Genomic DNA, 24,925 nt, shown 5'->3' with positions numbered 1-24,925 from the left:
CATGGCTTCAATGGTCAGCCTGGTTTGTTACTCCTAAACTGGACACACACTCACTTGTACCAGCCCCACACCCCACCCCTTCCCAAGATGCTTGGCATTTTTCATCTGTTTCGTGATGCTGTTTGCGAAGCCGGTGGAGTTTTGGACTTAGTTTTGAAGGTGAACTTGGCAGAGGTTTTGGTCAAGTAAATAACAAACATAGGACCTGAATCCGCATCCAGACACTGCCTCCTCACTGACTACCCCTGTACAGGTGGGCTGGGGTCTAGTTGCTATTGCTGCCCATTCCTGGTCTAATGGAATCCTGGTTACAAAGTCTGGAAGTTTCTGTTCCACAGTAACCAGGCTGCCTGGGCTTCACTTGAGGCTTCATGACTGCACAGGTCAGTGGCTTCTGACCAGCCATGGGACCTCGGAGTCTATGCACCTGACAGGGATGAAAACAGGGTTATCAGACAAAGCACATTAGATGGTTTCTGAAAAGTTCTTCACTATGCTACACTCTGAAACTGACTGTAATCAGTTGCTGGCTTACCTTCAGCCTGATCAAATCTGTAAAAAAAAAAAAAACCAATGACTGTGACATTCATTCTTTCCTGTTTCGAAAAACAAATGCCTCGAAACTTGTTTATGAGTCATTGATGTCTACTTAACTTGGAGTTATTGGCTATTTAGTCCATCTTTGGACATGTAAGCCCCATCCCTTGAATCAACACACATCACTAATGATTTGCATTCTGTTGAGTCTTAACATCTGTCATACACACGTGCAAAACTGAATCCCATAAGCCCGAAATCCAGACATTCCTACCAAAGGAAGCTAAATGGAGGGAAGAGTAGCAGAGCCTTTGCAAAGACAAAATTGTCCTATCTCTCGCCAGTGTCAGAATGTAGAAATGTTTACAAAATGCTCATTAAAAGAAAAAGGGGTTGCAAGATAAAAATGAAATCTGGTGTACAAGTTTACACTGGGGAGATAAGAGAGGCTAGGCCCTATAGAGGATTTTGCTATCCAATTACTGCAACCTGACTTTTGGTGGGGAGGGGGGTAGGGGGGAAGGGGAGGAGGCGGAGGAGGGGGGAGGGGAAGACAGAGGAAGAGTTTCCATACTTGTGTCGTGTCCAGTGACACAAGACATTTACACTCCGCAAGATAAAACTGCCAGTTACAGCCCAGGGGAGTTAAGCCTTCCTAGGTTGGCCTGGGAGCTGAGCAGAGAGTCATGGGGTCTCTGGTTCTGCCGCTGAGCGCCGTCTTTTGCCTGGTGGCTCACTCGGCTTCTGGCAGCCCCATTATGGGCCTTGAGCAGTCGCCCCTGGAAGAAGACATGCCCTTCTTTGATGATATCTTCATGGAGCAAGATGGTATTGACTTCAACACACTGTTGCAGAGCATGAAGAACGAGTTTCTCAAGACGCTGAACCTGTCGGACATTCCTGTGCAGGACACGGGCAGAGTGGATCCACCAGAGTACATGCTGGAGCTCTACAATAAATTCGCCACAGACCGGACCTCCATGCCGTCTGCTAACATCATCCGGAGCTTCAAGAACGAAGGTAGGCTGGCTTGCGCGTACACACGGGAAGCTTTGGCTTTTCTCAGGAAGAAATAAGGAAACGTCCCTGTGGGGGTGATGTGGGAGAAGGTGCACTCGTGGAAACGCATGGCTGGGACACAGTGCATCAACTGTACCACACGATCCTCCCAGAACTCCAAAAGTGCTGGAAAATATCTATTAATGAAAACCCACAGAATACCCATCATTCTGATATCACAACAGGTTCTTGATGTCATTTTAACCCAGACACCATATATCAAAAAACCATAAATGTTGATCTTCCATCTTCTCTACCATCTAGACAGGACTCGATTTCTATCTGGTGTTGATAAGAATTATTCAACTATTCTTTAGATCAAAAATGATGAAAACAATAAAAAAAATAGAAATTTGGGCTTTTTAGTGTGTTCGAACTCTGGGTGAGTTTTCATTTCTGACTTCAATTTGATCAGTGTCCTGATAGAACAGAACTGTATTTGGGAGATTCTTCTCATACTGTGTTGTGTTTAATGAGCCATGTTCCCATATTCATATAATCCATATAATCATTGCTTATAGTAAGACTCCAGGAAGTGTGCAGGCCCAGCTGATTGTGACTGTGTCTTCATGAAGAGTGATACACATATTTCAAATTATTCATTGGAAGCTCTTGGAAGCAGAAGGCAGTGGCACAAAACAGCTCAGGACTGCTGAGAGCTGGCTGCCTTGGGAGGTTGTGAATAACTAGCGTAAGTGATTGGAGCACCCACTTCCTCCTGTAAGCAGAAGCTGCTTGGTGCAGATGAGGGAATCACAGGCTGCTCTAGGTAAGAGAGGGTGCATGGTTAGGAAATGCTGGACAAACCATGATGACTGCCAATGAATTACTTAATATTCTAGGCGCTGGAGTGAACATTGAGAGGATATTCCTCAGACACCAAGATAGTATTTGCTGTTAAAAATTCAACCTATGGCCGCCATTTGTACTTAGTAACATATTGCTGGTGGAAACAGGAAACTGAAATTTCAGATTTCTTTGGAGGCAAGTCTGGGAGAAAAAGAACAACCTCCCAAGGAGCCGGCCTCAGATTGCTGCTCTGAGCCATGGTCTAGCTCAGGCATGGTGGGAATGTGGTCTAGCTCAGGCATGGTGAGAATGTGGTCTAGTTCAGGCATGGTGGGAATGCATTGTTCTGCTTTTGTTTCTTGCTTCTCCCACGGAAGAGCAGGTGACAATGGTGAGGATATGACCTAGCTTACCATTACAGGAGATGCATGGGGAAGGATCAGACTTGGAGACACCCAGCCACTCACCCCTTGCACCTCTGCCAGCCTAGAGGAAGACTCAGGCAGCAGAGGACCTGTGTCCCCTCAGCAGGCTCTCCCTGCTGGCTGTTGTCACCCACATACTCACCTCTTGTGTTTGCTCAATACCATGCTCTAGGTGAAGACCCAGAGGACCCCAGACCTAATTCATCTTGGAACCAGTGTTACATGCAGGGTAGAAAATGGGACTTCAGTTCTTATGCTGGCTCCATCCTCTATATTGTCTAGGAAGTCAGATATGGTTGACTCATATCAACGCGTGTTGGTTTGATCTCTTCTGATGCAAAACTAGCATAGGATACACATGTGCATTGTGGGGGTCATTGTAAAAGCCACACAATTTGCAGAACCACTGGCGTGTGAAAGCTGTCAAGGACATTCTTTTTTTGTTTGTTTGTTTGTTTTTGTTTTTCGAGACAGGGTTTCTCTGTGTAGCCTTGGCTGTCCTGGAACTCACTTTGTAGACCAGGCTGGCCTCGAACTCAGAAATCCGCCTGCCTCTGCCTCCCAAGTGCTGGGATTAAAGGCGTGCGCCACCACGCCCGGCTGGACATTCTTTTTCTTGCCCTGAAATGTGACTTCTCCATGATCTATTGTCACATATGCAAAGAATTGTGGGTGGTTTTGTTTAGTTAGTTAAGGGTTGGTTTGTATGTGTGTGTTGTGCTGTATTGTCTTGTTTTAAGCTGGTCTTGAACTCACCATGTAGCCCAGGCTGGCCTTGAAATACTCATATTTAATTTTTTTTAAAAAAAATTATAAACTATTAATTTCTTTTGAGACAATATTTTACTCTGTAGGCTAGGTTGAGCTTGAACTCACAGCCCTCCTGTTCAAGCCTCCTGAATGTGAGCTTATTTTTTAAAAGATATATCTCCACTGAAGTATAGCTCATCTATAGAAATATGCATATATTTAACTTGTATAATTTAAGTGCTCTGAGTGTAAACAGCCACTGAAACCTCCATCTCCACCACAACAGTGAGCATGCCCACTTTCCCCAAGGCTTCCTCCATTCCTGAAGGGAACTGCCTCTCTCACGGAGGAGCAATGAGCCTGCTCTCTCACTTTTGATCTTCTATGACAGCAAGTGCGTAGAGAGACTTGAAGGCACCAATGTCTCAAGGGGGAGACCAAAGGTGGAAGCGGTAATGAGGCAAGATGGGTTTCTTTCCAAGAATGAGAAGAATGTCCTCTAAGGCTCACAGTACAGAGAAGGAAGGCATTTTAGTTTTAGTGTTTTTTTTTTAAAGTGAGAAAGTTACTAATCAAACACGAAAAAAAATTCATTCAATTGATCAATAACTATCCATTGAGCAACTGTGGCATTCTGGGTACTGTGGAGAATGGGCAAGAGCCATGACTTGATTGGGATGCTAAGCATGGGTTACAGTTGCCCTGGACACACCTGGGATGCTAGAGCAATCCCATAAGTCAGTATCCCCTAGGGACCCTGTGAAGATACTTTTAGTTAGTACCCAGACGAAGTCATGAAAGATGCAAAATAACTACATATTTTATTATGTAAATTTAAAAGCCCACACGAATATGAGCTTGAGGGCAAACCTTTCAGGTCTTCTGAGAGTAGGTGTAAAGTGATCAGTTAAAGAAAGACGTTGAGCACAATGTGGATCAGACTCCACTGAGGTCACGAGTTGGGTATACAGTTAGGGAAAGGCTGCCAAGGACAATAGAGGATGCTCTGTTGCAGGTCTCTGACATCTTTGGTGTCACAATCCTCGGATACTCTGATGTCAAATGTCTCAGTCCTCACAGAGTCAAATGGCCTTGGGAAAGAACATAGGAGCTTTGGGTTCTATGTAAAATTCTCACGTCAGAAGTTAATATGAGGCCAGGCACAGTGACACATGCCTGTGTGTCTCTCAGGAAACAAAAACTAAAGGACTAGTGTGCCAGTTCGAGATCAGCATGCTCTACATAGCGTATTACAGACCAGCCAGTACTGTGCAGTGAGACCTTGTTTTTTTTTAAAAAGTCAATATGGAAGTATTTGGAGGCATGCTTTTGATACAAAGGGCCACTAACAAGCTATCATGTGAAGATCTCGGGTGGTTTGTGTGTGTCCAACTGCACTCTAGCTGCTAGTGAATATCACTAGTAATGTGCCTACTCCAAGACTCACCATCTCTCTCTCTCTCTCTGTCTCACTCTCAGAGAGGACTACACACCCCAGAACCAATCACTAAGACTCCTTCTTTTAAGATTGTTCTTTTGACCTTGCTAAACTTTGTTATGTAGGGACAAGGTCATCAAACTTCCTCTGAAAAAGCCAGATAGCCCATATCGAACTCTGCCTCTGCTGCGCAGATTGAGCCAGAGGCACTGCAGCAATACCCGAGGGGGGGCTGGGCTCTGGTGGAGTTTTCTTTCCAAAGCGTGTGACAGTCCCAGTTTGGCCTGTGGGCCAAAGTGTAACAACCCCTGGTCTATGGAGATCAGTGAAGACCAGGGCCAACTTCATGGAGAGCACTGCCTTACAAACATAAGCTGTGAAGTCTTTAATCATGAATAGTTCAAGAGAACAACCTCCACGAACTGTTTCAGGGCTCGTTACTGGTTGGAAAAACAGCGGGGCTCATCTACAGCTCCAAGATTCCTTCCAGTGCTGTCCCTGTGAGGTAGCTCAGGTTGGTTGTCTTAGGGTTTTACTGCTGTGAACAGACCCCATGTCCAAGCAACTCTCATGAGGACAACACTTAATAGAGGCTGAGTTACAGGTTCAGAGGTTCAGTCCATTATCATCAAGGGGAGAACATGGTAACATCCGGGCAGGCATGGTGCAAGAGGAGCATCTTCATCTGAAGCCTGCTGGCAGAATACTGACTCCCAAGCAGCTAGGATGAGGGTCTTATAGCCATAGTGACACACCTACTCCAACAGGGTCACACCCACTCCAACAGGGCCACACCTTCTAATAGTGCCACTCCCTGGGCCGAGCATATATAAACAAACCATCACACCGGGCAACTTTTCTTTCCTGTTACTATTTAAAGAAGCACCTGCTCTATTATGAAGCATACTGCAAGTCTGGTTTCTCATAAGTATCTTTCTTTTTTAGATCTGTTTTCTCAACCAGTCACTTTTAATGGGCTCCGGAAATATCCTCTCCTCTTCAATGTGTCTATCCCTCACCACGAAGAGGTCGTCATGGCTGAACTGCGGTTGTACACGCTGGTGCAGAGAGATCGTATGATGTATGATGGCGTGGACCGTAAAATTACCATTTTTGAGGTACTAGAGAGTGCAGACGGTAGCGAGGAGGAGAGGAGCATGCTGATCTTAGTATCAACAGAGATCTACGGAACCAACAGTGAGTGGGAGACATTTGACGTCACGGATGCCACCAGACGTTGGCAAAAGTCAGGCCCATCAACCCATCAGCTGGAGATCCACATAGAAAGCAGACAAAACCAAGCTGAGGACACCGGAAGGGGACAACTGGAAATAGATATGAGTGCCCAGAATAAGCATGACCCTTTGCTGGTTGTGTTTTCTGATGACCAAAGCAATGACAAGGAACAGAAAGAAGAACTGAATGAATTGATCACCCATGAGCAGGATCTGGACCTGGACTCCGACGCTTTCTTCAGTGGGCCCGATGAAGAGGCTCTGCTGCAGATGAGGTCGAACATGATCGATGATTCGTCCGCTCGGATCAGGAGGAACGCCAAGGGGAACTACTGTAAGAAGACCCCACTGTACATCGACTTCAAGGAGATTGGGTGGGACTCCTGGATCATTGCTCCTCCTGGGTACGAAGCCTATGAGTGCCGGGGTGTGTGTAACTACCCTCTGGCGGAGCACCTCACACCTACAAAACATGCAATTATTCAGGCCTTGGTCCACCTCAAGAATTCCCAGAAAGCTTCCAAAGCCTGCTGCGTGCCCACGAAGCTGGATCCCATCTCCATCCTCTATTTAGATAAAGGTGTCGTCACCTACAAGTTTAAATATGAAGGGATGGCTGTGTCTGAGTGTGGCTGTAGATAGGAGAGGAGAGGCGTCCCATGGCTTATTTAATAACTGCAGATGTGTATATTTTGTGTTCTATTTAATGAGACTATTTAATGAAGGTGTACAGATAATAGAGGTTGCCACCTTAGGGAACTGTGCTGTAGGAAATGTGTATTTTGCTCCACAATCCAGTCCCGTCCAGTTATCTTCTTTCCCAGTGATACCATCTCTTAACAGGCCCGCATCATTTATGCTTTCTGGCAGTTTGGAAAGAGCAAGCCTTACAGGAAAGAGTGTCAACACACATGTATTTGTGCACGTTCATGCAGGTGCACGTGAACTTTAAAAAGTCTTTTTGCTCAACAGGCAGACTATATTTTTACATGTGAGTGACTTCCTCCAGAATGTATGTATTACAGGATATGGGATTTAGGCCAAGAAAGTTCTTTTTGGGAGTTTAACCATCTAGAGATGTGTATTTCCCAAATGTTTGGGGGATGTAAATGTAGTTCTTTTCAATTGTATCTGCTATGGCTCAGAGCAGCAGGCTTGATGAGCCTGCTTCAAGTTCAAGATGTGGATGGGGTTGTCAGATAACAAAACAAATGGCCTTGACAGGCAATGGTCCCAGAGATGCCGTTGCAAAGAATAAGCCCCTGGGTCATATACTTCTGAGGACAGTTCCTGGTCAGGAAAGATGGGGGAGAGGGTCTTTCAGGATTGGCACTCCCTTAGTCAACAGGAGGGAAGGCCACATGTACCACCCCTTAGTGCTACAAAGGGCCATGGAGGTGGTTGAGGGAGATGGGGGAAGAAGGGCTCAGATGTCCTCATGAGTGGTGGTAAAGCCATCACAATTCTAGTGGAATTATTAACTCTTTTTGGACAGAATAAAACAGCCCAAGACTGAGAGGACTTGAGGAAGCTGTCTGAGGACACAGTTGACAATACTCCTCACTCTATGGCCTCCTTCCCTTGCTGGGCACCTCTGCCTTCCCCTCTGTTCTCTTCCCTTTGTTTAATTGCCTTCCCATCATGCCTCTTGTCTTCCTGTCTTTCTCTCCTTCATCATCCATGGAGGAGGCAGCAGACATGACATGACAGGGGGACCTGAAACCATTCTCCCTCAGTATAAAATCAGCTAGCGAGCTGACTGCTAGACTTATCCTGGAAATCTAATTGGATTGGATTTGAGTTACATACTTTGTGCTATGTTTGCCATGAAGAATACAGAACAGAAGAATAGAGTCTAAGTAAACACACTCAAGCCCATGAATTAGCAGAGACATAAGCAAACCACTCAAATGTTGAGCTTGAACTTTGAAGTCAGCCTTGATCTGGGGAGAAATCCTCTAGCACCCCCATTCTTTTCACCTCCTTTCTGTTTGAAACTCTTGTCCATCATCAGGTAGGTTGTAAGGACACTGAGATCCTGGTGCAAGCCCTACCACTTCCTGTTAAGATCCTCGACTCTATGTAGGCGGAGCTAGAGCAGGCAAGTTCTGAGTCACCACAGCATCAGCAGACAAATGACACAGTGACTCACATGAGAAGCAGGAATATGGCCTCAGTATATTACCCAACCCTTCCCTATTGGTTATATATATATAAATGCCGGGCTAGTTATCAGCTTCCTTTCCCTAAACTTCTTAGGGCTATATATTCAGATTGTCCTGTTAAGGACAGGTATTTTCCGAATTTGGACTTCAACTCTATATATCTAGTCACTCAAAATACAAATCTCAGAGAAGCTGTTGCCCTGGAAGTGGAATACTTTGATCATCAATGAGAGCATGATGAGGGACATTAGGTTGGCTGAGATGGCTGTTCAACTAAGAAGCATCCATGTTAGCCTCTTTCTAACCCCATGTGTTTGAGTGCACGCATGAATCTGAACATGTATAGCTGGCATTGGCTAGCCGTGCCAGCAACCCTAAGGAACTGGTACAGCCTTCACACTCTATGGTACACGACACATACTCATACTCCACGGTACTGCAGATCCTTTCTCAAGGAGACTATCACGGACATAATAATAAAATAATTTTAGCTTAGCAGGCATAGTTTCTTCTAAGTTCTAGTCATGGCTCAGCTTTGTAATTTCAATAGTTTAGATGTGTCGTGTGATGCCAAATGGCTTGCAAACTCCAGGAAAACATGACAGCCAGGTCCTCAGAGCTGCATGCCTTCTGGCCACAGAACATCACTGACATTAGCATTCTGATACTAGAGGTGTCAGCTCTTGTATCCTGGCATACCCACTACCAGAGTTGAGGCTGTCTGCAAACCCCACATGCTTCTCCATTTACTACAGCGCTTGCTCATGTAAGCGGTGCTTTCATGATGGTCTTCTTGGAGAAAGGCATGCACATAGCATAGCTGCGTGTTGGATAGTCAAGTGTTACTGTTTTCACTATTGTTATGAATTTGCTTCCTTATCAGAAAGTGGAGTGACAAAAGCCATAAATAGAAACATTCTTCTCTCTCCTCCCAACAGCTGCTTGCTGCCTTTCCATTTCACAGACTTAACCTGAAGCCACAGAACGGGCAGGTTCTCAGGAAACTGAAACGTAACCTATACATTTCTTCAATGACAGGTCTTCCACTGTGGCTTGCCCATACCAGTCTTGTTTTCTTTTTATTTCTTATGCTTTGATGGAAAAAGCTAATAACGATTCTTTGAGCAGCAGGGGCACTTGGCAGCCACCTGACCCCACCCCATGCAACTCCACCTGCACGGTCGTGTAAAAGTTTCTAGGCTTCTTACTATTTATTGATTAATATATTTATTTTTGTAATATAGTGTAGAATATTAAAATTTTATTTTTATGTGTGTGACTCCCTCTCGAATAAAATAGCCTTTTCTGCAGCTCCCAGTGTATCCTTTCCAGGAATGTAGCTCACTTAGAATCGGCACCTGTATGTCCACCTCTGCTTTTTGCATCAAACTGTCCTGTTATTTTAAGGGATCCGGCCATGGCTTTATGTATTTGTGTCTTGTGGGCAAAAACTGTGAGCCCCTCCCTGTGTCTGCTGATGTGTAAGTAGCAGAGTTCAACTGAAGAGCAAATGTTTCGGAGGCATTTTGTCAATAAATGACATGCTATCCCCTAACTCACCACGCTTCGCCTTATTTATTGTGAGAGGGCATCTGTCAGCCATAAGTGAATATGACTGCTACCCCATTAATGCAAGTGCCATTTTGTTGGACATGTCCCCCAAAGAAGGGGTCTCTTTTCTGAAAATGCCCATTACCTCCCTGATCTGCTAATTCAGACAAACAGTGGTACCCAAAAGTCAATGTAGTGACTTCAGAGTGGCCCTTTCAGCACCCCACCGTTTTCCAGTCTAGAAGTGTTAGTTAATCTGGAAATTTAATGATGAAATACTTTTTACAAATGGTTACTAGAGTTTTATCATTCTTTATATTCTTTGAGTGAAAGATCTGCTCATATGAAGGAATTTATATCTCAAATTTCCCCAAATTCATAAAGTGCTGCAGTATGCAGGCAAAATCTCTTCTCACTTATTTACAGTGCAGTTCAGGTCCCCTTCTGTCCCCTGGCCCTGCTCCAGGCCCCTTGACCTTCCATCACTCATATGTGGTAGAAAGGAAACGTGGGTTTTCTGTGTGTGTTCTCTTGTTCCCAAAGACATTTGATTTTTCCACATTCAGCAGAAGGATGGGAGCTGGCACTTCATGATACCAGCACATGTAGAAACATATCTACTCATAAACACCCCGCAGAGAGTGACCATTTACACAAATCAGTCCATTTCTATCACACAAGCACAAGGGGGTTGTGAGCTCCTGACCTAATTGTGGTGGGGAGATGGATGCTAGCCCTTGCCAGCACCCTCCGGGGCACCCAGGAAATGAGCTGATACTGGGGCATGCTGATTCAGCTAAGCGGTCACGGTCTTTGGTAAAGCAAGCTCACGATTTGTGACCAGATTACTAAAAGTTAGACTAAAATTAATATGGAAATAGATATTTTACACTCTGTTCATCAAACAAACGTGTACCATAGAGTCATCCTGTTAAATAAAATGGAAAATTATTTTGACAGTAATCTTCAGCAGTTTATTTTTTAGATGCAGTCTTTCCCTCTATTCTACCCCCTTGGTATATTTCCACATCCATGTATCCAGATGGAATACAACTGCTTGCTTAATTGGTAGAAAATGATTTGAAGAGAGAGAGCAAGCTGCAGTGAGCTTCTGCCTTTGTACAGCCTTCTCATTTGTATGTGATCCTGTACAAACTCCAAGAACACTAGCAACAGAAAAGGAAACCAAATTGGCTCCTCCTTGCTAATAACTGGAGAAATACTTCTTTGAATCCTGCCATGAAACTGTGGAGGTTAAATTTGATTGATCTCTTATTACTGAACTTCATATGACCTCAGGTTTGAAAGGGGGGGTCCTTCCAGCCAGCTGGTCTGTTCCGCTCTCTTGATAGACACCCAAATACATCCAACTTCTCTGCAAACATTAGTTATAAGGAGTGTCCTGACTTCTTAGAGGACGCTGATGTTGTTCTGTGCTCAGTTTAACCAATAGTTTGAATCATTGTGTGTGAAAGTCATTGGGAAAGCACAAAGGATCTTTGTTCCAGCCCCAGGAAATATACTCCGAGTATCTGACCGTGTAAGGTATGAGCCTCCCTCCTGTGCATGGGAGCATGAGGAAGGTCGGTGGGAGTTCTGGAAGGGAGAGCATTCCCATGGCAGAAGCAGTGCTGGAAGGGCAAGGAGACAGCTCCTCCTGTGAGACCTTCTTCTGCCTCTCTTGAGTGGACTCCAGCATCCTGGCATCTGGCATGTGTGACAGGAAGCTCTTGTCCTCAGTCCTGGAGGGGAGGGAGCAGAGCACTCCTCGAGAGCTTGGGCTAGACCTGGACTGAAAGGGCTAGGTAAGCTGTTCTTATGACTTGGCTTTGAATTCTTTAGCAGCCTATACATTCTTCTGTAAATAATTCCGTTTATAGATGCCTCTCATGGTGTGGGGCCTGAAGCTTTTCTCCACATGAGGTCTGACCTGGGCAAGGCTGCTCTGACAGGCCACTCAATTCTGTGGTTTTATTTTAAAAAAACCAAGGCAACTAAGTATGCTCTGGACAGAAACAGAGTGGCAAGCTACTTTACGATCTAGCTTATAACAAAGTGTGAGAAGAGTATTATGTTCACAGTTCAGATATATATATACACATATATATGTATATGTATATGTATATGTATATGTATATGTATATGTATATGTATATGTATATGTATATGTATATGTATATGTATATGTATATGTATATGTATATGTATATGTATATGTATATGTATATGTATATGTATATGTATATGTATATGTATATATATTATCATTTGTTTAAACCCTGAGAATGATACTTGTATGAACTGATCTTTGTGGGGTTGTGAGAAACAAGACTGTGACTCTGGTCACGTGGACAAGAGCCCACTTTTGCACAGAAGTGACTCTTTGTAAAGAAGGGGTATATTTGGAGGCGAGAGCTTGTTAACTTGGAGGTTATAAATGGATTATGTGATTATCTTGGACTCACTGTCCTCAACAGTCAGCTTAGAGAAAGGGCTCCTGCTCTCTCTTCCCCTTCCTCAGTCCACACAGACCTCCAGTATTCCATCCACCCTGGGAAAGATGGGAAATACATTTTTACTTTAAAATGAGATGTTAAGAGTGTGACAAGAGTTTAGACCATGTGACTCAAGTTAAGATTTTCTGATAAGAGGCACAAAACAGCACTGTCACATCAAGAACAATTGAATGCTCAGAACACTGTTTGAGGGGCTGGTGAGATGGCTCAGTGGTTAAGAGCACTGACTGCTCTTCCAAAGGTCCTGAGTTTAATTCACAGCAACCACATGGTGGCTCACAACCATCTGCAATGAGATCTGATGCCCTCTACTGGTACGTCTGAAGGCAGCTACAGTGTACTTAGATATAATAATAAATAAATCTAAAACAAAACAAAACAAAACAACACCCCCCCCCAAACAAACAAAAAAACAAACACTGGTTGATTTCCTCGAAGGCCCTGGAAGGTTTCTAGCAAGCCTACCTTCTCATTATTATTGTTGCCTAAATGTATAACAGCTCGGTTAGTTATGAGGAAACATCGGAGGAGCCATTCGGAAAATCGGTCTGCAAAACAGACAGTTCTGTTTAAAGATAAAAGTATAAAGAAAAAGGCAACACAGTCCTGAGGAGCTGTGAGGTTAGAAACAGAGAGCCCTGGGGCACCGTGCGTTCTGCAGGAGTGAACTGAGAACCCCTGAAGGGGCAGAAAGGACAAGTTGTTGTTGCTGTTGCTGTTGCTGTTGCTGTTGCTGTTGCTGTTGTTGTTATTGTTGCTGTTCTCTTCCTCCTCCTCCTCCTTCCTCTTCCTCCTCTTCCTCTTCCTCCTCCTCCTCCAGTTCTCTGCTATTGGCGGTATGTTGTCTGATTTTTATTAGTTACGCTCTCTCAAATGATGTTTACCTTTCCAAATCCGTGAGGCGATTGCACTTGCTCTGAGGTGATGAGGTGATGCAGGAGGCATGACCAGGCTTCCCTTTATTCCCTGTAATGCCTAAGGTGTATGCAAATGAGACCTCTGCCCTGTGGACAAGCTCAGGGAAGGATGGAATAGGAAGATTGGTCCTCAGTGTGGAAAACCTGTTGTCTAAAAATGAATCACAACACATCTTCCTGAAATAGCCAAGTTCATCACTCTATTCCCCGAAAGGAAGAATGCTTTTCAGGCAAGAGACCATCTGTTGCAAGTGTTTAGAGAACACTCTCCAATCTCTCGGAATTTAAACTTCCTTACACCCGGTTCAACGTTTGATAAGGCAGGGGCGCTAACAGGATGGGAACTGAGTTACTATATTAAGAAATCCAGGCGGAACAGAAACCAGCCCCCTGGAGTTATTTTGTTTATGCTGCATCTGTTTTAATTAACATAATATTTACATGAGACTGGCCTCTGATATGTTTTCTGCTGCAACTGTCACATGTTTTATTCTTTCCTTCTTTCTTTTTTGAAGTTTTTTTCATTTTTTTTTCCACAAAAGCTTGTGAGAATTAGCCACAGCCTCAAAGCATAACATTCTGGCTTGACGCAGTGTGAGGTCAGACATCAGTTCCTAGTGGCTAGTGAAACTTCAACCTAAGATAAATAATGTGTTTTTACTATAAACACTTCTCAAATATTGTACAAGGCGTACTCACTCTAAAAGTCTTCAGTGTTTACCTCGAGTTCAGATTTAATTGCACATTTTTATTTGTGGAATCTGGCAGCCTGTGGGTGATGGCTCAGAAGGCTATAGGAGTGGAAAGAAGATTGCCTGTGCATTCCTGAAGGGGCTGTTTGGAGGACCCACAGTCAGGGCGCAAGGCTGAAGAGCATCTTTGAGATTAGAGGTTGAATCTTGTTTGACCACAATGCTACAAACCCAGGAATTCCTAATACCTTGTCAGGTCCTTTTACATGACCATTTCAAGTTTTCTCCTTAGTGAATTCTTCAGAAACCTGCAGGCCAGTGACCTGAAGGCCAGTTTTTTAACCTGCCGTGTCCATCCCAGATTCTTGTGTACCAATGTCCCAATCTTGCCTGTAGCTGTAGCTCATTCTTGTTACCTATCACAGTGTGACAAACCACACCCAGGAGGCTCTTTAGATGATGACAACCATTTCTTTTCTCATAAACCTTGGGTTGATTCAGTTGGGAGGGGACTTCTCTGAGATGTCTGTGGTCTGATGGTGGCAGGGATACCATCAAGGTAAAGGTACCTGGGATAGAGTCTTAGGGCGTCTCCATTTTTTTCTTATCATGTTCTCTCCACAAGGCCACCTTGGGGGTAGCCCAAAAGCTCCCAGTGTATCTTCCTCAAAGGCTAGCAGTGTCCCCCTTTCAACATCCCTTTGGGCAAGTGTGAGTCACTAAGCCAATTCAGACTTGGAGGGAGAGAATGGAACTCTGCCTCCTGCTGACCGACAAGTAGATGGATTCTCAGAGGTCTCTAAAACTTAGTCAGGAATTAGAAGATCTCTAAAAGACTGCGACAGGCACACAGGTCACACATGTGAATAAAAGGGTCCTAAGGTCCTACCATTTTCACACCAGTCCAGATCACCGGCTCACCCCAGATTTCCCAGCTGGGGCTTACACTAATATCCTTCATGTCTCAGTCCATTTTTAAATGAAAGGAACAGACTCCAGGAGCTCACCTTTGAAGCAAGTCTCATTCCATTCGAACTGACAGACAGCTGCCCATTCTCCCCTTCATCTTAACTATCAGCTAAGTAAATTGAGATACATCAGACGTGACTTAACAGTCACAAAAAATCAACTTTTATAGAATATTTGTAGGCATGGAAAATATTTTCTAATAGCATAACATTTTCCCTAAGTCAAATCATTTTTAATGTTTAAATACTTAGTAACCCAAAAATACCTTTAAAATACATTCAAACCAGAGGTATAAACCCTTTTCGTGTGTGTGTGTGTGTGTGTGTGTGTATACATATATATAGCCACATTCTGAAAGTACAAAATTGTCACTATCACCACCATCGTCATCATCGTCATCATCACCATCATCGGTAAATCGGTTCCAGTATCAACCCTAACACTAGATTTCTCATCGTTTAATATGAGGCCTCAGCCTCATGCAAAGAGAATATTTCAGTGAAGTTTTATCCTGATACCTGCCCAATACCTCACTTTCTGATGAGGCATAAAACAATGAACTCCAGATTCTATGGACTACAATTCTCATTTTTCCAAACTCTTGTGAACATGCTAGAAGAGAATGGCAGGTATTAACAAACAGATCCAGGCAAATAATGTCCTGGTTTATGTAAGAGCCACACAGTGTGATCAAATGCCGTCTGCTTGAGGACTTGCAAAGCGAAAAGCAAAGTGCTTTTGAGACAGCCCAGGACATGGTGTTGAAAAGCTCTGTGAGGAGAAAGCAAAGACTGAAGGCTGTGTATCCCCCAGGACGTACAGTAACAAGTCCCATGATCTGTCACCTTTGGTTTGTTGTGCTTCGCCATGACAACGTCTTATCACTGATAGATGTTTCTGGATCCAGAGCTGACACTTGAGGAAGTGGCCCTACTCAACTAGCTTGGTGGACGACAACTGGGTATGAAAAGTCAGCCACAGATAACAGATCTCTCTGCCGGGCAGATATTGAGGGGGCTCTATAAGCAGCACCCCCATGGCCATCCTAGTGATAGCAAAATAAGGCATTGTTAGAAATCTGGTAACTCCAAAGTCCCAATATCACCAGTTAGATGCAATTAATCTGTCACCTACAGCTGTAGCTAATCAGCTACTTACGGTTGGCTCAAACGCATTAAAGTTGTCACTTTGGTGACACAGAATGTTAAGATGACTGCTTAGAGGGTGGACCCAGATGCCACTAGCTAACCCTAGCTCCCGAGGGACTCAGTCCCACCTGACATTCTTGCGCCAGACTCGTCATCTCTGCTGCTCTGAGACTGCACAGTTGTCTTCCTGCCGATTACAGCTCCCACCCTTCTTAGACCATCAAAGGATCCCAGGGCTCTCGTGAGCTGTCAGAATAGACAACCCCAGGAGCCAGGCAAATAATAGAAATGAGGCAGCCTGTGGCAGTGGGCCACTGGAAAGCATAGGTGTACAACTCGGGTAAACGACTAGATCACCCAATTTTAAAGATAGAGTAGAAAACGAGGATTTAGGAGTTGAGACTTTTTCAATCTGATCCCAGAAAGAAGAACTCTGCAGTGTACAAGAATGCTTGCATGCTCACTCGCTCGCTCCCTCGATTGCTTGCTTGCATGTGAAGGTCAAAGACAGAGGTTAAGTGTCCTTCCTCATTTGCTTTCTACCTTATTATTTGAGACGCACCCCCTCCCACTGTTGTGATTCACTCCTCTGTTTGATTCTTAGCTGACAATCAGACTTTGGGTGGGTGTCTCCTGACTTCCCCACCCCATTATAGGAAGTTCCTCTGTGCTTCACAGTGATGCGCTACCAGCAGCATCCTTAAATCCCCTGATAGGCCTGCTGGGAACCTTAATCCTACCACTAACACCATGGGACTTCCTTTAACCTGGCATAGCCAGGTTGTGTTTGTTTTGAGCCAGTTTGTGAATTGGAATTATTGAAGGAAAAGTTTCCTTTTTTCCCCCAAATTTAAATTTTTTAAAAATTAAAATATAATTATGTCATTTCTCCCATTCCTCCTCCCTCTAACCTTTTTATCCTCCCTTGCTTTACTCTGAGGGAGAATTTTCAAAGTAGCTTCCTGATGATGCAGAAAATCACTCTTGGTCATGTACTTCTATAGGGTGTGAAATTCTTAAGTGTTTTCTTCGCAGGGTTCTTTGATTCCTTTAAAAATTCAACTACTGGCCTTAAAGAGTTTGAAAATTTTGAGGATTATTTCCTTTGATATACCCTTAGTATACTAACAGCTAATTTTTTAAATGTACTTATTAATCTATTAACAAATTCATTGCATATATAAAGAATTCATTTTGGTAACATTAAATTTGCAAATCAAAGCTGATAGAAAGATAAGATTGGCCTTGCTTCACAATTTTACAAGTCTGGTACTCCAGCTGGAGGCAGCGAAACTTTTCCTGTGTGCGACAACATCCAACAGGCTGCAGTTATTTTGAATATGGTATGCGATGAAAATGTGGCTGTGTATGAATTTGCAATTGACAAAGGGAAGAGTTTTGGAAGTCTGCTTAGTTAATTGCATATCCTCTTCAACGATAAACTGAAACTTAGAGGACAGCTTCTCAGATGCCAGCTGCCAGGCAGAATCTACAAATACAGGAGTCAGTTCTTAGCATTTAGTTACAATGAAACTCCTTCAGCCCCTGGCGCTATTGTACTCCGACTGATTCCAAACTACCGACAGTGACACTTGCAAATCCGTCTGGTTAAGGGCAGTCTAAATGTTGACACATTTCCTTATGTTATCATCACATTTCATGTGACATCTGGAACATTCCACTGCCAATTCTATGAAAGAATGAAAGTGATAAAAACAAACTCTAACCTAGCATTGAAACGAAATTCAACACGACCTTCCTGCAAAACAATGGAGTTTTTCCTTCTTCAGAGACAGGTCCTGCTGCAACTGTAGGCTGTCACTGATAGCTGAGTGGCCATACAAAAAGTCTTCATTTTCCTGTAGTTTGGTTTCCAAATCTTAAAGTGGAAGCATTAGACTTGAACCCATGTTTACCTACAGGAAGAGGGTTGGCATTTGAGACAGAAAAAAAAAATGCCACGAAGAACTGTCCCTCATGTTATTCTGGTTTTTAATTTTTCAGTCTCCTTCAACAAGTACCATTCACCCAACCCTCACATCAGACAACCCCAGAACCCTTGAGAGAAACCTCGGGAGGTAATACTGTCTTTCATTGTGACCTGGCAGATCCAATTTTGTATTACTGCATACGTCTGAAGCTGATGCCATTAAAAAGTGGGGAAATGATAATTTCTCACACTATTGAACGTTTCCTCTGTTGAGTTTCTTCTGTTCTCCCTGCGGGTATATCTGTTGAGGTCTTGTTATTGGTATTCCTAAATATATGTGATATGGACACATGTTTGTGAGCTCATGGGAAGTAGCAACATCAGAAGAGCTAGAGGTGGGATTAAGAAGAGAAAAGGGGAGGAGAAAAACTCTCAAATCTCCTGGCCGCAGTTTTACAAACCGAGGAGTCACAAAACTTTTAGTACTTGACAGTATTTTGCACAAAGCCTTACAAAGCTCATCTTGCTGGGTGGGTGGAGGGGAAAAGTGAGATTTCCCCACTGACCCCGAGCTTTTGGAAAAATACAGATGGCCACACTGCCACTGCTCATTCTGCCCGGTCTCCTGTTCTGAGGTAAGAGGCTGAACGAAGGAGCCTGCCTGTTCTTCTTAAGCCCTAGCTTGCCTCTTCACAGCTGCAGTACCTTGTCAAGAGAAGACAAGTGTCAGCCTCGTGGGCAAGTGTGAGGATTAGTGGTGATAATCCTCCATGGAAGTGTGTGCCAGTAGTGAGGGGCCACAGTAGCCACGCCACAGCATCGCCAGTGGAAGCCTGTTCCCTCCTCTGAAGGCTCTGACTACCTCGGATTTATGCACACGTTTCCCTGCGGCATGTTTTTATTCTTTTCCCCCAGGAAAGGTTTTAGCTGGGAGCTGACTTTATCATGCATTTGTTTATTTGTTTATGACAAGGTCTCATGTAGACCAGGCTGACCTCAAACTCACCTTTTAGCTGGAAGTGACCTTAAACTTCTGAACTGTAGCTCCACCTCCCAAGTGCTCAGACGACAGGTGTGCGGCACCACACCTGTTTCATGCAGTGTTGAGAATGGAGCCCAGGGCTTCATGCGTGCTACCAAGTGAACTAGCAACACCCCCAACTTGATCGCTGGTTTTAATGGGATGAGCTTCTTCATATAACTCCCCTCCCTCCCTCTGTGTGTGTGTGTGTGTGTGTGTGTGTGTGTAGCAGGGTTCATCAGAGTCCTTGGAAACCTCCTTTTGGACACTCCCAGTGACAGCAAGGACATTTCAGCTTCATGGAGTAGGCAGTCTGGAAGGGCAAGGGGTCGGTCTGAAATGCTCTCTTCTGGCAGTGAAAGTCCCGTAGAAAGAGACCCAAGAGAAATCTCTGGTGTTTTCCAATGACTACTGGGCCACTTCTTGTTACTTTCTGTTCCCACTTGATGTGAACCAGCTATTATCCGCTATGTGGTCCTGTTACCACAATGTTTGACTCAAACATACGGAACCAAGAAAATACAGACTAGTCCTGTTAAAACCATGAGTCAAATAGATCTTACCTCCCTGAGTTGTCAGTTTTCTTGGTCTCAGCTATGCAAATGCAGCTAATAGCTGTCTTAGACCTCCCAAGTAAGCCGTAGAAAAATGTGGTCATGGTTCTTGGAAGAGTGATTTCAACTGTCAAGCCGCTGCTTCCTTCTTATCCTCCAGAAATGAAGTTTGGTTCACAGTTCCTTTCTATTTCTTGTTGAATCCCCTTTGTGTCCAGAGACATTTCGCTTTCAAATCATAAAAGGAGAGAGAGTGGTGGGTTTATAATAAGCATAGTGCCATTGGGGACCTCTGTGTGACTTGACTTCCAGCTAACTCATATATTCAGAGAGAAAGTTGGGATCGGATGTGGCCATTCCTTTAGCACTGCATAGATGAGGGGAAGTGACATCATGGCAAGAGAGGCGCCAGTGGTCTGTGTCTGAACACACATTCTCAGTGGGCTCCCTGGTCTGTGTTTCTCATTGCCGTTCTCGTTGTCTTGGCACTTGGCACTCTTTCCTCCAGACTCCACTATGACCAATGTAAGTGGGTTGTGGCTATTGGCCAGGTGAGGTTAGAATATTTTACCACCCTTTAAGTATTCAGATTTAAGTGTCTGTACTAGATGTGGCTTCAAAACCCATCTAGTTTCATCCTAGAGAGGCTGGGTGGATCTCTAAGACCAGGAAACACTTTTCACAGCAGGATAACTGAGAACTACCAAAGCGTGGGCTGGACTGCTGAGCCCACACATTCTCTGGGAAACAAGTTAACACGATTCAACTTGAAGCATTCGCTTAGAGCTTCAGTTTTTCCCTAAGGCTGATATTGAAACAGTTTTCACCTCTCACACACCACCCAATGCCCACCAAAGTGCCTGGTAGAATAGGAGCTAATAACTACTTGTTCAATGGATAAATAAATGAACATCAAAGAAAGTCTACATCGGTGAGAGTCTATGGAATGCTTATCCCAGTATGAAAAGTAACGAGCTGGCCTCAAAGAAGTTGTTGGTGTCAGGCTTAGGTGTCTCACCGGACAACGTTTCTGTTTATTTCCAGCGTCCAGAGTATTTTTAAATTTGGCGAGTGAGGAATTTGACTCACCTGGTCCTCTCTCGGAGGCATAATTCTTTCTTTCCCGTCTCTATTGCATGGGTTCCATGCCTGTACAATCTTTCCACATGCAGAGTCTCTGAACCCCGAGACCAGGTCACTTCTTAGGCAGATCTGTGCAGTGTAACACGCTACACACTAGATTGATGTGCATCGTCCCCGATACACAGTGAGTTTCTCTTCCTGCTTAATGTTCTTATTCCCTTGCCAAGTTCTTAAGAACACTGTTTGCCTAAAGTACACTGAACTCCCTGAGTTAGAATGGCTGGAGACCCCTCATACCTGGTCATGTTAGATAAGTCAACTCAGCCTGTCAGAGAAGCAGCCCCTCTCTTCGTAGCCCACACTTGGCAGCATTTCCTGCTGCCTGCCTGACTTCCAGAGCCAGACAGCTGTGGGTCAGGGACTTCAGAGCCACGGGCTGCCTGCCGTGGCTCAGTTCTTTGTCCACCTCTTTCCCCGAATTTCCAGATTCCCTTGGTAAGAGAGAAGGAAGGTAGGAGGACGAAGGGAGGTAACAGGGGAGATAAAGATCTAGTCTGAAGTAGTGCAGCTGCCTGAAGTCAGGAAAGAAGGAGTTCAAGGAATGTGTCTAGTAAGAAAACCGACGGGCTTCATGAAGAAGCTGATCTCCTGGGAAGGAAGGTGTGGTGATTCCTGCTGGTTCTGAATGGCAAGTCTATTGGCCACAACTGATCAACACACTGTCAGGGTGTGAACCTGAAATGTCCTTCACAGGTTCATGTTGTAAATGCTTGTCCCATAGCTGTGGCACTCTTGGCAGAATTCTCATTGCTTCCTGCCTTTTTTACTCTTCTCCAACTACTGTGGAGTAAACTGAGTGACCCAAGCAGGTGCTCTGTGGTCCACAATCCCTCCCAGGCACTTTCAGCCACCCATTTTGGTAAAGGGTATTTCAAATCCTTTATGTTTTAAGGGTATTGTACATCCTTTATGTCCTCAGGTCCTGAGACCCTTGTCCATTTGCAGCACTCAACTGTCCCTGCAGTTTCTGTGGAAAGATACGTTTCCCTCTTCTGCATTGTACAGTGTATAGCAAGCCTGCCCCAGAGAGAACACAAAGGGTTACTCAGTACGGCCAGCAGTCACAGCAAGGGGTGATGAGACAGAATAAAAATGATTAAGATAAAAATAAAAAATAGTATCTAACACTTACTAAAGCTCTTAGTAAGTGCCAGGCAGAGTTCCAAGGGTGACACCTTGCTTAATCCTCATGACAGCCTTATGAAGTGGGTAATGTAGATTTCCTGTTTATTCCTGCTTCTGTGCTAAGAGAGCTCAATTTAGTTCATCCCCGTGGCAAGGCAAAGGAGCCAAGATTAAACACACAAACCTACTGATTGTGAGAAGGATACTGAGAACATTAATGAGAAAATGTAGAAGGCTTAAGATACTAAATGCTGGGGTTGTAGCTGAGTTAGTAGAGAACTTACCCTGCACACAGGAGTTTCTGACTCCAGTCCCCAGCACCACATAAAACAAGGTGTGGTGGTGTACACCTGTAATCCCAGCACTCTGGAAGCGGAGGCAGGAGGATTGGGAGTTCAAGATCATCTTCAGTTACCTAGTGAATACGAAGTCAGCCTTGGATGTGTGAGATGCTGTCTTTTAAAAAAGTCATTTCTGGGAGATGCCCCGAAACATGGAGGCAAGACAGGGATTTCTGCCTTGCAAATACAGCTCTGTTTCTTCACAGTGTCTCCAATACTCCACAGGCTACCGATGGTGAGCAGCCTGGCCCAGGGCCCAGTAAGTTAAGCAATAAAGACCAGGAACTTCTGTTTGGCAGATGCCTCTTCTAGAGGAACCATTTATCCTCTGGAATCCCTGGCCTGACTCTGCTCTTCACAACATCGCTTCTTACCCACAGTAGTAACTTTCCAGCCCCCTCATCATCTCTCAGCAGCCCCCTCTTCAGCACCAGGAGACCCTTTTCAGGTCTAGCATGGACCACTACAGATCTCTCACTGGAAGCATCTATGCTTTTATAGCTCAGGCCTCAGTGACTTAGTAGCTGTGTGTGTAGATGCTGTGTGTGTAAACGGAGGAAAAACAAGGCTTCTAGGATCCCATCTGTAAACGACCACCATTCCTGGGAGCTCCCGTTGCATTCTGTGGAATTCCTCAGACCCAGAGCTTAGGCTAAGCATCGCCACTCTTTGTCTCTGTCTCTCTTGCTTTGTGTGTGGTGCTTGCTGTGCTGGAAGGAAGGCCAACAACCCAATACCAAAGCTACAAGCACCCACAGCTGGTGGACTAACCCAGGCTCCCGTGGCTGTCAAGGGTCACTGAGTTTCTCTTAGGACTGCAAAATATAGAGCTGGTGAGATGGCTCAGTGGGTAAAAGTGTCTCCTTCCTATGTCTGTGTGATGACCTAAACTCTATAATAGGTAATGAGCCCAATATCAATAAGGTAGTCTTACTAATAAATACATCTGCATCCCTGTTCTTCAAACCTGAGAATGTATGGAAGGCAGGTTGAAGAGTGGCTCTGTGTGCCTTATGCCAAGCTGGCTGTCAGGTTACAGGGCTCCCAGAGCTCACCCTGGCCTTTTGTCCTCTGTTCCAGGCTGTCCAGGCTGTGGCCCAAGAGTGCAGCATGGGCCAAGGGTTCCCTCTAGTGGCAGTGGCAGTTCTTACCTTAATCAACTGTAGGGAGATTATAGCTCATAAAACAATTCATAACTACTGGTCATTTCTGTAGTTTTCGTGGAACAATGTCTACCCTTAGGGCTTTATGAAAATCTCTTCATTGTTGCTCTCCAAAATTTCTAGGACAGAAATGTGTGGCCACTTGGTTCTTATAACACCACCCCAACAATACACACATGTATGTGTACCTACCTATCTACACTTCTTGCCCCCAACCCTGTTCTTGCCCTCCCCCACTCTTCTTCCAGCAGGGATCCATGAGAGTGGCTGGGAGGTGTGAAGTGGTGGGATCTGAAGGTGTAAAGGGGCAGGATCTGGAGGTGTGAAGCAAAGGAATCCCATAGAACAGGCCTCAGCAAGAGAGCCCCATGCCAAAAGGGACAGTGGGCTACACCCTGCTCTAAGGGAAATTCCTCATTTCAGTAATCAGGTAGATATGGTAATAGCGGAACCCACACAGCCCTTTTTCCTGTGAGGCAGAATAAGAAAGGCCTGACTTCCCAGCTCTGTCTGTCTTTCAGAAGTGGCTCACCCAGCTTTTTCCCTATAAGAAGACTAACTACAACTCCCCTTCACAGCCTGGAAACAGCTTTTAAGGAAAATATGGGCTTTGCCAGAAAATCGACAATGATTAAACACAAGAAACAGAGGTCATGTCTGAGTCAGTGCATCGTGGCCTTGTTCAGTGCGGTCACATGGCATTGCTGCTTCTGCTCACTGGTCCAGCAGGAGTCTTAGCAAACAGCCAGGCCACATGGAACATGCTAAGGATGCCCCAGAGTGCTCCAAGTCAGCGTGGGCCACTGGGCTGTGACTTTCCACTGACTAGATCCTGTAACTAACTCAGAGACAGCTACAGAGAAGGAGAAGGTGAGGAATGCATAGCCCTATTCCCTTCCACCACACTCTGCAGTCCTTCGCTTGCACGTGGAGGTCACATGGCTATGTCAGGCATCTTCCTTCTTTGTTCTCCACCCTATCTCTGGATGCTCTTTTACTGAACCTGAAATACACCAATTTAGCTAGACTGGCTGGAAACTCTAGGGGCCCCACCCCCTGTCTTGCCTCCCCAGCATGTTCCATCATGCCTAGCTTTGATAAATCTGGATTTGGAGGAGTCACACTTGGTGCTTATGTTGTCACAGCAAGCACTTTACCTACTGACATCGCCCTAACCTCCAAGAGATGGTTTTGGTGTATTATGTATAAGGGTATATATGTATAAGGGTATATATGTATAAGAGTATATATGTATAAGGGTATATATGTATAAGGGCATGGCCAATATGTCTCTGAACAAATTAGGCAGACTTTCTTTAGTGCCCAGGTCACTATATTGATACCTCTGCAAAATGGAATATATATATATATATATATATATATATATATATATATATATATAATGTGTGTATGTGCTTGCTCACTGGGGCACACACACACACACACACACACACACA

The 24,925-nt window shown here is 44.5% G+C and overlaps 1 protein-coding gene across 1 annotated transcript; it reads left to right on the top strand.

Annotated features, from left to right (window-relative positions):
* The first annotated feature begins 1,150 nt into the window (after positions 1 to 1,150).
* Bmp10 (bone morphogenetic protein 10) lies at positions 1,151 to 10,190 on the top strand. The gene is made up of 2 exons (XM_021165785.3): positions 1,151 to 1,557; positions 5,944 to 10,190. Exons 1-2 carry the CDS (start codon positions 1,224 to 1,226, stop codon positions 6,873 to 6,875), a joined length of 1,266 nt encoding a protein of 421 aa, XP_021021444.2. The 5' UTR covers positions 1,151 to 1,223; the 3' UTR covers positions 6,876 to 10,190.
* Positions 10,191 to 24,925: the final 14,735 nt, after the last annotated feature.

This window comes from Mus caroli, unplaced genomic scaffold (assembly GCF_978045245.1).
Source record: "Mus caroli unplaced genomic scaffold, Mus_caroli_1 scaffold_7, whole genome shotgun sequence".
In the NCBI taxonomy this organism is placed as follows: Eukaryota; Metazoa; Chordata; class Mammalia; order Rodentia; family Muridae; genus Mus; species Mus caroli.
This window is presented reverse-complemented; position numbering and strand designations above follow the sequence as displayed.